General features: G+C 41.8%; 1 protein-coding gene across 1 annotated transcript; it reads right to left on the bottom strand.

The window, feature by feature from the left end:
• Positions 1 to 523: 523 nt before the first annotated feature.
• On the bottom strand, positions 524 to 17,564 carry LOC110607746 (exopolygalacturonase). The gene is made up of 7 exons (XM_021746899.2): positions 17,489 to 17,564; positions 14,260 to 14,337; positions 13,853 to 14,102; positions 13,553 to 13,755; positions 13,332 to 13,480; positions 12,979 to 13,158; positions 524 to 667 (listed from the first exon to the last, which is right to left on the bottom strand). The coding sequence occupies exons 1-7, from the start codon at positions 17,562 to 17,564 to the stop codon at positions 524 to 526; spliced, it is 1,080 nt and encodes a 359-aa protein (XP_021602591.2).
• Between the last annotated feature and the right edge of the window lie 930 nt (positions 17,565 to 18,494).

Below are 18,494 nucleotides of genomic sequence, written 5' to 3'. Positions count from 1 at the left end.
TATAAACTTATTAGCTTATAGTTTATTTCTTGCGGGTATAATATCTAAGGCGCTACGCACACTGTGGTCCTGCTAACAATTCCCTTATTCTGTATAACATGTTTCTGAAACCCTTAATCGAATAACTTGTTAATCATATTAACACTAATAATCAAAATAATATTTTGTTAATCCAATTAAACAGAAAAACGTGTGTATATTATGTGAAAATGATTTTCACATAAAATCTACAGATATCATGGATTCATATTATATATAAATCTGTCATTTTTAACATTATATGTAAAATGAACTATACAGTTTAATTACCATGCCATTCGAATAAACATATATCACATGTATCACATATAGCACATTAATCATGGCATATTCGATTTAAACGAAAAGCATAACCTGACTATGATACCATTATTAGAAAACCCAGAGATTACTACAACTCAAAACTATGCAGCGAAAAATAAAATCTATGTTTCCCCTTCCAGGATCTGAATGCTTCGTTTATTTTGAAAGGAATGATAAAAGACTAACCTTTAGACTTGATGAAAAGAGACAGTTCTGGACTGATACTGCTGCTTCTGAAATGAACACCCTCAATGGTATCTACACGAACATTTCCGTCTAGAATGGTAACTCTCTCAACGGATGGATAAGCTATGTCCTCCCCAATCTGCAACCCAGAAAAATAATTAGTCCAAAAAAACTTTTCTCCCATGATAGAAAGAAAGTCTTTTATTCATTTTTCAGTCTTTTTTGTTTTCTCACACTTCTTTTCAAAAAAGAGTTGTATTCATGACCAACTATCACAATCTCGCGGATACTCGAATATCTATGTGATAAGTCCTTTTTAAAAAGGAAAACGGAAAAATCCTTTATCTGTAACCATTACAGATAGACTGCAGATCTTTTAAATATTATTATCTTATAATAATAAATAATTAATATTAATAATAATAACATCTTTATTATTATTAATTATACTAATGGACTTTTAGCCCATTAATATGACATAGTACATCAACGACGTTCTTTTGTATGTGACCCAATAGACTCACATTAATTGGCAATATACCCAGTCCCACAAGACGCATAAATCATAAGCGGTCTCTAGTAAGACATTATGACTACCCAATTAATATGAGGATCGATGGCCCGATATAACCTAATAAATAGAACATGTATTAATCCCTTTGTCACATAATATCTAGTTTGAAAATAAGTCATGGTTAGTGTCAAACTTATAATGTTTAAACTTATGATTTCTCGATCTCTAAGTAGACTGATAAAATCAAATGATATTGATCATGCTATCAATTCATTTAAACACGACCATGCATTTCTCAGTCTCACTTATCGAGGGGCCCAGAAGATATCTCTCTCAAAGAAAAGATAAATTCTATCTTGATTGTTCAATATCCTCTACATAATTTCTATTATGCTCAATCATAACATTTATGATTATCCGATTAAAGACAACGTTTAGTTATGTCAAAACATAACAGTCCTTATATTGGAAACTATGACAATCTCAAGTCAAAGGATTAAAACATAACTATCTTGAGATTTACTTATGATAATAACCCATATAGTGATCTCAATATGGGTCTATCCAATACTTTATTCTCTAACAAGTATCTATGATTATTGAATTATATCAACATATACATAATCATCTCATGATTATCAATCAATAAGCATACTAGTCATATTTTATTATTATCACCATAATAATAAGTAATCAGGGATGTTAATCATTATCATATAACATGTAAATAAATAATAATGATAATAAAATCTCTTTTATTAATAACCAAAATGACATACAAAAAGTCTAAGATAATGGCGTAGGGCAAATACACTAACAATGAACAAGTAAGAAATCGTTATATCTGTATGAAAGGCTTCAGCATAAAAGAACATCATACCTTTGCCTCTCTGGTCGTTCTCCTTTAATACTATAGGAAGACGGAGATAAATATAACATTTTTCTGATAATCTAGTGATGATGTGATCGTTTGCTTGATTAGGAATATCGCCTGCTAATAGGTCGGTGATCCCACGATTATATGCATAATGGGTATGCGCTGGACTGTGTTTGATAATGATAACTTTATGCTGAGTCTCGTCTTATTCAAGAAAGGGAAAGTCTTGCTAATAAATCGGGTATTGAGGTGTTGAGGTGTTCGGGTGTTCCTTTCCTAGGGTGGGGCTGCGTTATCCACTTATCAGATCCTTGCCACGTGGACCTATTCTGTATTGACAACTCAGGCCTTTCTTTGGGCGACCCTTATGTAGCTGTAATGCCCGGCTAGACTCCGGTATCGGAATCCCTACCGTCCGGTGGGACCTCGGATGTCGGAAACCTCTAGAAGGGTAAAACTATGATTTTATGAAATGTTTTCATGTATTTCATGTTTTTAAGTAAGAAATTAAATGATTTTTTGCATGAAAATCTTTGGAGGAAAACCCAGGTTCGGCCGCCGAACTCCGAAGTTCGGCCGCCGAACATGCATGCTTTCGGAGGGACTTTAGGCGCCCGAAAATTTTGAGTGAGGGAAATGCAGGTTCGGCCGCCGAACTCCAAGTTCGGCCGCCGAACCTTGCATGCATGCGGAGGCACTTTCGGCCCCCGAACGTGGCCTGGCCAGCCACCTATAAAAGGGGCACTTAGCCGAAATGGGAGAGTTTTCTCCCATTTTCAGCCGCAGCAAGCTTCCGACCTCCCTCTCCCAAATCTTGTGTTTTTCCTTCAATTCCCACCATTTTCTTTGAGTTTTAAGGTTCCACAAAAGTTTTTGAGTGTTTTTAAGCAAGTTTGGAGCTTGGAAGTCTTGGAGCTAAATCCCTCCATTTTCCGAGCTAGGGTCGTTCTTCCTCTCGATCTTCAAGAGGTAAGCTTCGATCTATGCTTCTTTTATGTTTTATGAAAGTTTTATGCAAGTTGATGGGGTAGAATGCATGTTTAGGCTTGTTGTTAGGTTTATGGGTTTATGTTGTGATTTGAACAATGTATGTTGGAAATGTGTTGTTTGAAGTGTTGTAGTTGGGGTATATTATAGTTTGAGACCCCTAGGTGTGATGTATGATGTGTATGCATGTGTAGAGACAAGGTTATGCATGTTTTGAGGCGTTTTGGAGGCTGTGGACACAAGGGAGCCAAGTTTCTGCCCTTCGGCAGAAACTCAGGTTCGGCCGCCGAAGTGACTTTCGGCCGCCGAACCCCCTTGTGGAGGCAGTTTCGGCTGCCGAAGCCTGCCCCCGAAACTCAAGTTTCGTCTCTGTCTGGGAGGTTCGGCCGCCGAAAGTGCCGCCGAACCTGCATGACTTTCGGCTGCAGAGGGACTTTCGGCCGCCGAACCTGCCGCCGAAAGTGCCCGGTTCAGCCATTTCTTGCATGTTTTCATGTGATGTTTTCAGGATGTTTTAGGGGGTTTTTGGGGAGTATTTTAGAGTCATGTTCATGTATGTTTGGTCCCTCATTTGAGTCCACCTGTGTAGGTTCGGACCCGAGGAACCGAGACCCCCAGCAGTGAGCCAGCTGCTTCAGAGTCTCTTCAGAGCTAGCCAGAGGTGAGTGGAATAAACTTTAAGTTTTAAAGCAAATTAATGAAATGTTTTAGCATGATTCACGCATCATGAATGCCATGAGATATATTAGGTTGTTTGCATTAGAATTCACGAATATGTTGCATTGCATACTTTGTTGTTGATGTGGATGAATGTTGAATGATCCATTAGCCCTTGTATGTCATGATAGCCTATGTGAGTCCAGGTGTGCCTGCTACGGCTCTACGCCCCTGGCACTATGACAGATTATGGAAGTCCGGGTGTGCCTGCTACGGCTCTACGCCCCCGGCATGTATAAGTAAGAAAGATAGGGGCTAAATGGTGACAAGTTCATCCTTGTTGTGAAATGTTTGTGTTATGGCGCATACATGAAAGCATGATTTAAATTGATGTTTTATTATTCTGCTCACTGGGCTCTAGTAGCTCACCCCACTCCCTTTATCCCCAGAGTTGCAGGTACAGGATAGATCAGGAAGTCGGCTAGAGTGAAGTTAAGTCATGTATGTTGTAATAGATAGTAGTGGACATGAACATGATGTAATGAGTATTTATGACCATGTAATGTAATGAATGATTTGATGATGTATTGAGGATTATAGTAGTGCTTGACCTAGAGGTGTGTAAATCCCCATTATGTACAGAGTGTTTAATGAGTAATGATGTTAATGACCATGATTATCCAAGTTGATATGTATGATGATGATACCCCATTGGAGTATTTGATGAGGACTCCAGTGTGGGGTTTATGTATGATTTTGTGCATGCACAGGTTTTGCTTGGATAAGAGAAAAGAAAAATTTTTACAGATCATGTATATGTTGTTATGTATGGGATTCCACAGGTTTACAGGAGGTATGTAGGCTTGCTACGGGTCCCGGCGGCCTTAAGCCGATCTGGATCCTAGCGCCGGTAACGGGTCGGATTTCCGGGTCGTTACAGAGTGGTATCAGAGCCCTAGGTTCATATGGTCGGACCTAGAGTATCGGGCTCATAGATGTTCTAGAAGGTCAAGCACACTAGGAAAATCATGTCCACTAGGATAGGATGTAGAGTCCTGTCTATATGATGATATGATATGCCATGATGATTTGCATGTGCATAAATGCTATGATGTGATGCTATATATGTGATGAGGGTTCATGTGTTTCCACATGAACCATATGATGCTAATGATTGCTTATACTATGTGCTGTTTTTCAGAAGATAGAATGAGAGGAACTCGTCGATCTGCACGATTGACTGGAGTGCCACCTCAGGACGAGGGCGCTGATGCCCGTCCTCCAGCATTGCCTAGGGCAATGTCCAGTAGGTCCAACAGAGACAGAGTAGCTAGAGACCCTAGAAGGTCTTTGGATCTGGGTAGAAGCAGATCAGTAAGGGGAACAGTGCAGGGAGGAATGTCTGAGGATATGGAAGTAGATCAGAGGAGGGATGGCAGTCTCGGTGTGAGCATGCCGGAAGAGGGCATGGGAGAATCAGAAGGAGGCATTCAGGCCTCGAGTTATGTCCAGCCACATCACTACCCACCCTATTCACACCATCCAGGGTATTCGATGGGAGGTACATCGGATTACCCCAGTTTTAGCCCTTATCCTCCACACATGCCATACCCACCATACTCTCAGTACCCCATGTACCCACCTCCACCTCCCTATACCAGTACAGCAAACCCTACCCCAGGGGATGTTGCACCTCCACCACCACCAGTACCTACTGTCCCGGAAACACAAGTACCCAAACCTACCTCATCTGGAGGGAGCAAGGTCAAGATGACCGATTATATGAAGTTGGGTGCTCCTCAGTACCGAGCAGGCGATGACCCATTTGAGTATCTGAGCAGGGTCAAGACTATTACAGATGAGATAGGGGCTGATGACAGTAGAGCCATTCAGATGGCTGGGTTCACACTGGAGTGCAAGAAGGCACGTGGTTGGTTTAAGAACTATGTGAACCCGAGAGCGGACAGTATGTCCTGGGAGGAGTTCGCAAATGAGTTTGCAGGATGGGCTTTCCCTAAGAGCTCTAGAGAGCAGAAGATAATAGAATTCGAACAGTTGAGGCAGACTGAACAGATGAGTGTGGAGGAGTACACAGACAGGTTCCTGGAGTTGTTGCCATATGCTGGGCAGAATTTGGACACAGATCAAAAGAAGTCAAGTAGATATATTATGAGGCTGCACTCCAGGTATTCCTCTTTGATACAGTCAGCAGAGAGGGAGAGTTTCCATGCCATAGTGGATATGGCTAGGAGAATGGAGGCTAGTGCTATCGTTGAGGGGAAGGTAAAACAGTCTGTGGCACAGTCTTATGGTTCCAAGACCCCAGGTGGGGAAAGGTTAGACTCTTCTTCTCTGAGTGCAGCAGTTGCAGGCAGTAAGAAGTGGGACAGAGGCCACAGAAAATCTAAGAAGAGTAAGTTCTGGAGCAAGATCAAGTCAGGTCTGGGTTTAGGCAGTGGCTCAAGCTCTGGCGCAGAGATTACAGCATATATGAGATGTGGGAGACCACACAAGGGAGTATGTCTGGCAGGGACAAACACATGTTTCAGATGCGGACAGGCGGGTCATTTGGCTCGAGACTGTCCTAGAGCAGCCTTTGCAGCACCGTCTCAGCAGACAGCCTCCGGCAGTGTGGTGCAGCCAGTAGCTCCAGCCGCAACACAGGCCAGTGGCAGAGGCAGAGGGAGAGGGTCAGCCTCTTCATCAGCAGGATACAGAGGTGAAGGTCCATCAGCTCCGGCACGGATCTTCACTATGACTCAGCAGGAGGCCAACACATCCAACACCGTGGTGGCAGGTAATCTCATCATTGGTTGTTCTGATGTGTATGCCTTAATGGACCCGGGTGCATCTCATTCTTTTATTGCTCCGAGAGTCGTGGAGAGGGTAGGATTGATGGTCTCTGGGTTAGAGTGTCCCCTATGGGTCAGTGGACCCAAGTGTGACCCGTCAGTGGCAGAGGCAGTCTGCCAATGTAGTCCAGTTTTCATAGAGGGAAGATGCCTTTCCGCCGACCTCGTGGTTCTAGATTTGACAGATTTTGACGTCATTCTAGGGATGGATTGGTTATCGACCCATGGTGCTACCTTGGACTGTAGAGACAAGGTAGTCAGATTCAGAGATCAGGATGGGTAAGAGGTCGTCTTCAGAGGAGACAAGAGGGGTACACCTAGAGGTCTGATCTCAGCCCTTCAGGCTCGTAGGTTGCTTAGGAGGGGATGTCAGGGGTTTCTAGCTCATGTGAGGGAGTTAGATAGTCATGTCAGAGAGCCCGCCTCAGTGCCTGTGGTGAGTGAGTTCTTAGATGTTTTCCCAGACGAGCTGCCAGGGTTACCACCTGCTAGGGAGATAGAGTTCGAGATTGAGTTAATGCCTGGTACCAGACCGATCTCTATCCCTCCCTACAGGATGGCACCAGCTGAATTGAAAGAACTGAAGGAACAATTGCAAGAGCTGGTAGATAAGGGTTTCATCCGACCGAGTACTTCACCTTGGGGTGCTCCGGTTTTGTTTGTGAGGAAGAAGGATGGATCCCTCAGACTTTGTATCGACTACAGACAGTTGAACAAGGTCACTACCAAGAACAAGTACCCTTTGCCGAGGATCGACGATCTATTCGACCAGCTAGCAGGAGCAAGTTGTTTCTCCAAAATAGATCTGAGATCAGGGTACCATCAGTTGAGGATAAGGAATGAAGATGTACCGAAGACAGCTTTCAGGACCAGGTATGGGCACTATGAGTTCCTTGTGATGCCGTTTGGGTTAACCAACGCCCCTGCAGCATTCATGGACCTCATGAACAGAGTATTCAGTCAGTATCTGGATCACTTCGTTATTGTCTTCATAGATGATATCTTAGTGTATTCTAGAAATGCAGAGGAGCATGCCCATCACCTGAGGACAGTTTTGCAGACCCTGAGAGAGCATGGCTTGTATGCCAAGTTCTCCAAGTGTGAGTTTTGGCTTAGGAGCATTTCATTCTTGGGGCACATTGTGTCAGAACAGGGTATTGAAGTAGACCCCAAGAAGGTAGAGGCTGTAGCTAACTGGCCTAGACCCACCACAGTGACCGAGATCAAGAGTTTTCTGGGTTTAGCAGGTTACTACAGGAGGTTCGTTCAGGACTTCTCAAAGATTGCTGCTCCTATGACCAAATTGACAAAGAAGAATCAGAAGTTCATATGGACCGATCAGTGTGAGGAAAGCTTTGAGGAGCTTAAGAGGAGGTTGACTTCAGCACCGGTGTTAGCTCTGCCAAAAAGTGATGATGACTTCTCAGTATATTGTGATGCGTCCCGTGTGGGACTGGGTTGTGTGCTAATGCAAAATGAGAGGGTGATCGCTTATGCTTCTAGGCAGCTAAAGAAGCATGAGCTGAATTACCCCACACATGACCTAGAGATGGCAGCAGTGATCTTTGCACTCAAGATGTGGAGGCATTACCTTTATGGGGTAAAGTGTGAGATCTTCACGGATCATAAGAGCCTGCAGTACATCCTGAGTCAGAGAGAACTGAACTTAAGGCAGAGGAGATGGGTAGAGCTGTTGAGTGACTATGATTGCAAGATTCAGTACCATCCGGGTAAGGCGAATGTTGTGGCAGACGCCCTAAGCCGGAAATCACTCGGCAGTCTATCCCACATTTCAGCAGAGAGGAGGCCGGTGGTGAAGGAGTTCCACAGACTTATGAGTGAGGGATTACAGTTGGAGTTGTCTGGCGTAGGTGCCTTAGTGGCTCAGATGAGAGTGACACCCGTGTTTCTGGAGCAGGTAGCTCAGAAACAGCATGAGGACCCAGAGTTGGTCAGGATAGCCAGAACGGTTCAGTCAGGCCAGAGTAATGAGTTCAAGTTTGATGATAAGGGGATCCTCCGCTACGGGAACAGATTATGTGTGCCAGATGACATTGGTCTGAAGGGAGATATTATGGGGGAAGCCCAAAATACCAGGTATAGTGTTCACCCTGGAGCCACCAAGATGTATCAGGATCTGAAGAGAGTGTATTGGTGGCCAGCTATGAAGAAGGACGTGGCACTGTTCGTGTCAGCCTGCGATGTGTGTCAGAGGGTGAAACTAGAGCATCAGAAGCCGGCTGGAATGTTGAATCCACTACCGATTCCAGAGTGGAAATGGGAGAATATAGCTATGGACTTCGTAGTGGGGTTGCCGGCGACGTCCAACAGATTGGACTCCATATGGGTGATTGTGGACAGACTCACCAAATCTGCTCACTTCATCCCTGTCAGGAGTGGCTACTCTGTGGACAAGTTGGCGCAGGTGTACGTAGATGAGATTGTCAGACTGCATGGGGTCCCGGTATCTATAGTGTCAGACAGAGGGCCCCAGTTCACCTCCAGGTTTTGGCGGAGTCTGCAGAACGCTATGGGTACCAGATTAGACTTCAGTACTGCCTTCCACCCACAGACAGACGGACAATCAGAGAGGACCATCCAGACAATAGAGGATATGCTCAGAATGTGTGTGCTAGATTTTGGCGGTTCTTGGAGGCAGCATCTACCTTTGGTGGAGTTTGCCTACAATAACAGCTATCATGCTAGCATAGGGATGGCTCCATATGAAGCTTTGTATGGGAGGAAGTGCAGATCACCTATCTGCTGGGAGGAAGTAGGAGAGAGGACTCTTGCGGGTCCGGAGTTAGTAGAGCTTACCAGCAGGGTGGTACCCATAATCAGAGAGAGGATCAAGACTGCTGCTAGTCGGCAGAAGAGTTATGCAGATATCCGCAGAAGACAGCTAGAGTTTCAGGAGGGGGATTTGGTTTTGCTCAAGGTGTCTCCTATGAAAGGAGTGGTTCGGTTCGGGAAGAAGGGTAAGTTAGCTCCACGGTACACCGGTCCTTTCGAGGTGCTTCAGAGGGTCGGTAATGTGTCGTACAAGCTAGACTTGCCTGCTTCGATGGAGAGAATCCATCCGGTTTTCCATGTTTCTCTGTTACGGAAGTACGTGTCAGATCCGAGCAAGGTTCTTAGTGAGCCTGATGTAGAGATCCAAGAGGATCTCACCTATGTAGAACAGCCAGTGCGGATCCTAGACACTCAGATCAGAAAGCTGAGGAACAAGGAAATCCCGATGGTGAAAGTCCTTTGGAACCACCACAATATTGAAGAATGCACCTGGGAAACACGGGAGTCTATGCTCCAGCAGTACCCCCATCTGTTTTGAGGTGAGTGTTAGTTGTTCTATGTGTTGCATGTATGATATGTAGTATGTTATGATTGATGCCATGCTTTGTATGTTAGTTGAGGAACATTCGGGGACGAATGTTCTTAAGGGGGGGAGAATGTAATGCCCGGCTAGACTCCGGTATCGGAATCCCTACCGTCCGGTGGGACCTCGGATGTCGGAAACCTCTAGAAGGGTAAAACTATGATTTTATGAAATGTTTTCATGTATTTCATGTTTTTAAGTAAGAAATTAAATGAGTTTTTGCATGAAAATCTTTGGAGGAAAACCCAGGTTCGGCCGCCGAACTCCGAAGTTCGGCCGCCGAACATGCATGCTTTCGGAGGGACTTTAGGCGCCCGAAAATTTTGAGTGAGGGAAATGCAGGTTCGGCCGCCGAACTCCAAGTTCGGCCGCCGAACCTTGCATGCATGCGGAGGCACTTTCGGCCCCCGAACGTGGCCTGGCCAGCCACCTATAAAAGGGGCACTTAGCCGAAATGGGAGAGTTTTCTCCCATTTTCAGCCGCAGCAAGCTTCCGACCTCCCTCTCCCAAATCTTGTGTTTTTCCTTCAATCCCCACCATTTTCTTTGAGTTTTAAGGTTCCACAAAAGTTTTTGAGTGTTTTTAAGCAAGTTTGGAGCTTGGAAGTCTTGGAGCTAAATCCCTCCATTTTCCGAGCTAGGGTCGTTCTTCCTCTCGATCTTCAAGAGGTAAGCTTCGATCTATGCTTCTTTTATGTTTTATGAAAGTTTTATGCAAGTTGATGGGGTAGAATGCATGTTTAGGCTTGTTGTTAGGTTTATGGGTTTATGTTGTGATTTGAACAATGTATGTTGGAAATGTGTTGTTTGAAGTGTTGTAGTTGGGGTATATTATAGTTTGAGACCCCTAGGTGTGATGTATGATGTGTATGCATGTGTAGAGACAAGGTTATGCATGTTTTGAGGCGTTTTGGAGGCTGTGGACACAAGGGAGCCAAGTTTCTGCCCTTCGGCAGAAACTCAGGTTCGGCCGCCGAAGTGACTTTCGGCCGCCGAACCCCCTTGTGGAGGCAGTTTCGGCTGCCGAAGCCTGCCCCCGAAACTCAAGTTTCGTCTCTGTCTGGGAGGTTCAGCCGCCGAAAGTGCCGCCGAACCTGCATGACTTTCGGCTGCAGAGGGACTTTCGGCCGCCGAACCTGCCGCCGAAAGTGCCCGGTTCAGCCATTTCTTGCATGTTTTCATGTGATGTTTTCAGGATGTTTTAGGGGGTTTTTGGGGAGTATTTTAGAGTCATGTTCATGTATGTTTGGTCCCTCATTTGAGTCCACCTGTGTAGGTTCGGACCCGAGGAACCGAGACCCCCAGCAGTGAGCCAGCTGCTTCAGAGTCTCTTCAGAGCTAGCCAGAGGTGAGTGGAATAAACTTTAAGTTTTAAAGCAAATTAATGAAATGTTTTAGCATGATTCACGCATCATGAATGCCATGAGATATATTAGGTTGTTTGCATTAGAATTCACGAATGTGTTGCATTGCATACTTTGTTGTTGATGTGGATGAATGTTGAATGATCCATTAGCCCTTGTATGTCATGATAGCCTATGTGAGTCCAGGTGTGCCTGCTACGGCTCTACGCCCCTGGCACTATGACAGATTATGGAAGTCCGGGTGTGCCTGCTACGGCTCTACGCCCCCGGCATGTATAAGTAAGAAAGATAGGGGCTAAATGGTGACAAGTTCATCCTTGTTGTGAAATGTTTGTGTTATGGCGCATACATGAAAGCATGATTTAAATTGATGTTTTATTATTCTGCTCACTGGGCTCTAGTAGCTCACCCCACTCCCTTTATCCCCAGAGTTGCAGGTACAGGATAGATCAGGAAGTCGGCTAGAGTGAAGTTAAGTCATGTATGTTGTAATAGATAGTAGTGGACATGAACATGATGTAATGAGTATTTATGACCATGTAATGTAATGAATGATTTGATGATGTATTGAGGATTATAGTAGTGCTTGACCTAGAGGTGTGTGAATCCCCATTATGTACAGAGTGTTTAATGAGTAATGATGTTAATGACCATGATTATCCAAGCTGATATGTATGATGATGATACCCCATTGGAGTATTTGATGAGGACTCCAGTGTGGGGTTTATGTATGATTTTGTGCATGCACAGGTTTTGCTTGGATCAGAGAAAAGAAAAATTTTTACAGATCATGTATATGTTGTTATGTATGGGATTCCACAGGTTTACAGGAGGTATGTAGGCTTGCTACGGGTCCCGGCGGCCTTAAGCCAATCTGGATCCTAGCGCCGGTAACGGGTCGGATTTCCGGGTCGTTACAGTAGCATCACTTGGCTTGCTCGTAGCTCGAACCAAAGGTTATTAAGTTAAAGCTTAGCTTATGTAAACGTACGATTTATGATAATTGATTCTTGAAATTCCCATAGTACCATGACCCATGAAATGAATAAGTTTTAATTAAACAAGTCCCTTATTGATTCGCTTCGCAAACATTTCCAGACAAGCCACATTTTATTTCCCGCGACCCAGTTTTTTTTCTCATTTGAGCTAAAAATATTACGTAGCATTGCATCCATTACATTGGATTACTCTGAAGGAGTTCATGATATGTTGTAGTGTTATATTTTCTTTTGTCAATTTCATCACCGCACGGTGCAACAAAACTCAATAAATTCATTAGGGAGTGGATTGTGTAAATCTAGCATTAAATTGAGTTCAGCACCAAAGAATACTCATATCTTTTCTTCTTGTGGACAATGTGTGCCTTTAAGTGGAAATTTTAATACAATTACTCTATCGTGATGAAAATAACGTTTAAAACTGTACAAAAATCTATAAAAAGTCTGAAAATTCAGACAGAATAATTTTTTCTAGGGTTAAAACTTGGCCAAATCGCTTTCGACTGTACTCTTATGTTTTCTCTTGTCAATTTAATCACTGCATGACGCGACAAAACTCGATGAGTGAGCGAGCAGATTGAATAGAAAAGGAAAAAATAAAAGACAAAGAGCAACATGCGAGTATGTTGGTCGTCTACCCATGTAGTAACCTACATGAAAGGAAACTTGGAAGTGTCTCGTTTTATTTGCTAAAACTTACAACTTTAAATATGCTCATCTCCTTAATAATCTTTCTCATGTATCGTGGCTAGGAGTTGCGAGGTTTGAGCGTTGACAATACTAGCACATGGTTGGAGTCAGTTTTTCCTTAAGTGTGGGTTTAACATTTGCACACAAGGATTTTGCAGGGCCTTCCTTTCCTCTGTATGTCAAGTTAATGTCAGCGAGCTCAACCTTCTCGCATGGAATACTGCTGCTGCAATTAAGTCGAACAACTAATCCTATCACTGAAGAGCCCCTAATATTCTTGAAGGTGACGTTGGCGATCTTAACTTTTGATGAAAGCTAAAACAAATATCAGAAACGGAAAAGGGTTACAAAAATTTCATGTTATGGGAATATTTTTCTATGGACAATGCATTAAAAGACTTTTTCATTTTCATTCCTTTTCACGTTACCTTTGGATTGCACTGATTCCATGGGCAGTATACTTAATCTATAATGATAAGGTTGCAGACATTTTTCATCATAATATCCTCAAAATGTATATCAAATGCCATACCACCATGTAATGCCGGCCATGTCTTAATTCTCACTCCATTGTCGGTGTCATAGATGGTACAGTTCCTTACAAAAATTCCAGAGATAAATTCATCAGTGGTCTTCCCTAAACTTTCCACACTAATGCCATGTCCATGCCCACATCATATGTTTGTGATCCCTATTTATTCGCTGCCACCATCAATGGAGATGCAGTCATCGCCGGTGGCAATATTTGAATTAATAATGTTGATCCCGTTTGAATGCCCGATGTGAATTCCATCTGTATTAAAGTTATGTCCTGGTGCAATGATTGTGAAGCGATCGAAAGTAAGATTTTTGCCACCTAGAACATTGACATAGAAATTCTTGCTATCGAGCGATGTTACGTCCTTAACTACGCTATTAGTGATGAAGTCAAACCGTAAGGGATAAAAAGCAGATAAAGGAAACATTATTAATAATCTTACAAAGCAATAAAGATACATGCATAATATACCATTCAATTAAACTTACAACTAGAAGTCTCTTGTATTTTGGATTTCGACCGTAATTATTTTGCTTCCAAGCAACTTGCCCTTGTCCATCGAAGGTTCCACCACTGGATAATGTGAATTGATCAATGTATGCAAAAGTAATCCACTTGTCCTTGGCATGCTCGCTAGGGTATTGGTGCCACCAAGGTTCCTTGAACTTGAAGCTCCATGGCTCCCCTTTATGGACCATTTTGTAAGGAAGTGCAGAGATCACTGCAACCCAATAATACGTAGCGAAAAAATAAAAGATCTTTATTTCCTTTTTAGAATCTGAGTGCTTCGTTTAATTCTAAAGGAAGGATAAAGAAACTAACCTTTTAGATTTCGAAAATCCTATCAGTACTGATGGTGTTGCTTTTGAAACAAGTACCCTCAACAGTATCCATACGAACATTTTCGTTTGGATTGCTAGCTCTCTGAACAGATAGATTAGCTATGTGCTCCAAATCTACAACATAGAAAACGATCACAAAACCCTCCTCACGCTTTCTGTAAAGCTCTCAAAGAATGTGTTTTCTGTTCACTCGTTTTCTCTCAAAAAACTTTTCATTTTCACATTTTTCTTTTCATAAAAGATTTGTAGTAATTGTAACAGGCACACAATCGCAGATACCAATATATCTATGCGATAAGTCCTGTTCAAAAGAAAATGAAAAGACCTTTTACTATAACCGTTACAGATAGGCTGTAGATATTATTATCTTATAATAATTATAAATAATTAATATTAATAATAATAACATCTTTATTAATATTATTATTAATTATACTAACGAACTCTTAGCCTATTAATATGACATAGCACATCAATGACGTTCTTTTGTGTGTGACCCAATAGGTTCACATTAATTGGCAATAGGTCCAGTCCAATAAGACCCATAAATCATAAGTGGGTTCTAGCAAGACGTTATGACTACTCAATTAATATAAGGATCGATAGTCCGATAAAGTCTAATAAACAGAATATGTATTAATCCTTTTGTCACACGATATCTAGTTTGAACATAAGTCATAGTCAATGTCAAACTTATAATGTCCAAACTTATGGTTTCTCGATCTCTAAATAGACTAATAAAACCAAATGATATTGATCACATTATCAATTTATTTAAGCACGGTCATGCATTTCTCAGTCTCACTTATTAAGGGGCCCAAAAAATATCTCTCTCAAAGAAAAGATAAATTCTATCGTGATTGTTCAATATCCTCTACATAATTTCTATTATGCTTAATCATAACCTTTATGATTATCCGATTAAAGACAATGTTTGGTTATGTCAGAACATAACAGTCCTTATGTTAGAAACTATGACAATCTCAAGTTAATGGATTAAAACATAACTATCTTGAGATTTACTTATAACAATAACCCATGTAGTGATCTCAATGTGAATCCATCCAATACTTTGTTCTATATAAGTATCTATGATTATTGATTTATATCAACATACATATAATCATCTTATGATTATCAAGCAATAATCATACTAGTCATATTTTTTTATTATCATCATAATAATAAGTAACCAGGGATGTTAATTATTATTATATAATATACAAACAAATAATAATGATAATAAAATCTCTTTTATTAATAAATAAAATGACATACAAAAAGTCCAAGATAATGGCCTACCTTATTGCAAAAATGAGTCCCTCTATCACTGATGATTGCCTTAGGTACTCCATGTCTGGCAAAGATGTTGGTCTTCACAAAGTCTACTACTGCTTTGGCATCATCAGTCTTTGTTGCTCTAGCTTCCACCCATTTGGACGTCTACTACAAGGATGATGTAGGTGTATCCAAAGGATGGTGGGAATGGTCCCATGAAGTCTATGCCCCACACATCGAATACTTCACGGACCATGATGGGGTTCTGTGGCATTTGATTTCTGTTGCTCAGATTTTCAGTCTGTTAACACCTAGCACATGATCTGCAAAATAGAAAAGCATCTCAAAAAATAGTGGGCCAAAACAGGCCACTTTCAAGTATTTTATGTGCCGTCTTTCTTGGACCAAAGTGTCCATCACAACTATATGAATGACAAAAAGTAAGCACTGAAGCTATTTCTTGGTCTGGAATACATCTCCTTATCATTTGGTCAGCACAATGTTTCCACAAATATGGCTCATCCCAAACATAGTATTTGGCATCTTTCTTTATCTTGTCTCTGGTGTGCTTGGGCATGTCAGAAAGCAAGTTACCTGTGGCTAGGTAGTTCACCATGTCTGCGTACCATGGCTCATCAGTTTGGGCATGGAAGATCTGTTCAAAGAGGTTATTCTCACATTCTTCATATTCTGGAGACTGCTGTATGGGAGTCTGTATTGGACTTTTGGTAGAGCTGGATTCAGATGCCTCCTTCTGCGCATGATTTGACTAAAAGGGAGGATTGGAAGGGCTGATCTGCGATAGAAGCTGAGCAGATGTGCCTGAAAGGATTTCAGGTACTTCTTCTTGCGCAGGAATGGTCTGCGCACCATTCTGAAGTGGTGCGGTCGGTTTCTGTTCTTCCTGCGGTTGTCTGCAGTTCACCTGTTGGATGCTACAGATTGTTTCCTTCAATTCTGGCTCTTTTTGGCTCTCTATATTTTCTTGGTCAGTCTCCTTGCAAAGATTATTGGTTAGCATTTCATCTTGATTCTCATCGAAGATATCCTGACTTAAGCAATCAATAATATCAAGACCATAAACAGGGGACATATCATGTCGATATTTCATAGCATCATAGACATTAAATTTGATTACTTCCCCTTCAAACTCCATAATCGAGGTGCCATCATGCACATCAATCTTAGTTCTAGCAGTACTCAAGAAAGGACGTCCAAGAAGGATGTCAGAAGTAGTGTTGCAACTGTCTTCCTTTGTATCTATCACATAAAAGTCTGCAGGAAAGACAAGTTCATCTACTTGAACTAGAACATCTTCTATAACACCTATGGGGTACACCACAGATCTATCAGCTAGTTGAATTAAAACTCTTGTGTCTTTTAGTGCACCTGCATTCAAAGAATTATAAATGGCAAGGGACATAATATTTATGGATGCACCAAGATCACACATAGTTTTCTTAATCCCAATATTCCCAATCTTGTAAGAAATTGCAAACATGCCTTTATCGTTACATTTAGTAGGGAGTTCTCTTTTAATAATAGCAGTAACAACTTCACCTATACTAACTTTCTCTTTCTCAGCAAGCTTTCTCCTATTAGTGCAAAGTTCTTTCAGAAATTTTGTGTACCTGGAAATCTGCTTAACAGCGTCTAGCAGAGGTATGTTGATTTCCACTTTCCAAAAGGTCTCAAGGATCTCCTTTTCTTCTTTTTCTTTCTGTGTTCTTTCAAATTTTTTTTGGAAAAGGAGGTGGAATATGAAAATGTACCTGTTGATCAACCTTCTACGCATGAGTGGTGTCAGATGGAGTTCGGCCAGCTGGCTCAGGGAGGTGGTGCGCAGGAATGGTTTTAGTTTGCGCAGGCTCTTGTGCAACTTGCTTCTCTTCCTCATATCTAGCATTTTGAAGCTCTTTCCTACTTCTCAAACTAATGGCACTCACATTCTGTCTAGGATTAGTTTCAGTTTGAGAAGGGAGCTTACCTTGGGATTTAGACTTGCTCATGGATGCGGTCAACTGTCCTAGCTGCTGTTGGATGCTTTGCATAGAACTTACCATTGTCTCCATCATCTTTTCAAGGTGCTGGTTGGGATTTGGAGGTGCTGGTTGGGCTTGATTTCTTTGGTAATTTTGGTAGTTCTGGTTGTGGTTAGCCCTTCCATAGCTGAAATTGGGGTGGTCTCTCCAACCTGGGTTGTAAGTGTTAGAAAATGGATCATGTCTTACCTGGTTGTTGTATTCTCCAATGGCATTCACTTGCTGGCTATCTTCTTGAAGAGTAGGACATTGATCAGTTGGATGTCCTACATATGCACAGATCCCACATGGCCTAGATGGCTGGGATGCTTGAACCTGTTGAACTAGTCCTATGGCAAAATCTTTCATAAAAGATGTCAGTTCAGAAAGCTAAGAAGAAATAGGAGGTGAACTTACCTCATTGATTCCTCTCTGCAGTTGCTTTTCTTCTCCATATTGCCTAGATGAGGCTGCAAGTGTTGAGATCAACTCTCTTATCTCTCTAGGTGTCTTGTCTGCAATGGATCCTCCGCAGGCTACATCAATTAATCTCCTTTCAGATGAAAGCAGTCCTCCATAGAAGAATTCTATGAGTGCTTTATTTGAAATATCATGTTGAGGACAACCTATACACAACCTTTTAAACCTTTCCCAATAATCATATAAATCCTCAGATGGTTTCTGTCTAATGCTACTGATTTCTGTTCTTATGCCAATGGCCTTAGAAGTTGGGAAATATTTGTTTAAGAAGGTTATTACCATGTCATCCCAAGAAGTGATAGATCAAGGTGGTAAGTAAAATAGCCAATCCTTAGCATAATCATCAAGTGAAAAAGGAAAAGCTCTTAACTTAACATGATCTTCAGAAATACCTTCAGGTCTCATAGATGAACAGACAATATTGAACTCTTTCAAGTGCTTGTGTGGATTTTCATTTTCTAATCCTCTAAATTTAGGAAGAAGATGGATCAA

Source organism: Manihot esculenta, chromosome 1 (assembly GCF_001659605.2).
Source record: "Manihot esculenta cultivar AM560-2 chromosome 1, M.esculenta_v8, whole genome shotgun sequence".
Taxonomy (NCBI): domain Eukaryota; kingdom Viridiplantae; phylum Streptophyta; class Magnoliopsida; order Malpighiales; family Euphorbiaceae; genus Manihot; species Manihot esculenta.
The sequence above is the reverse complement of the archived record's forward strand: the minus strand, read 5'-3'. Positions and strand labels throughout refer to the sequence as shown.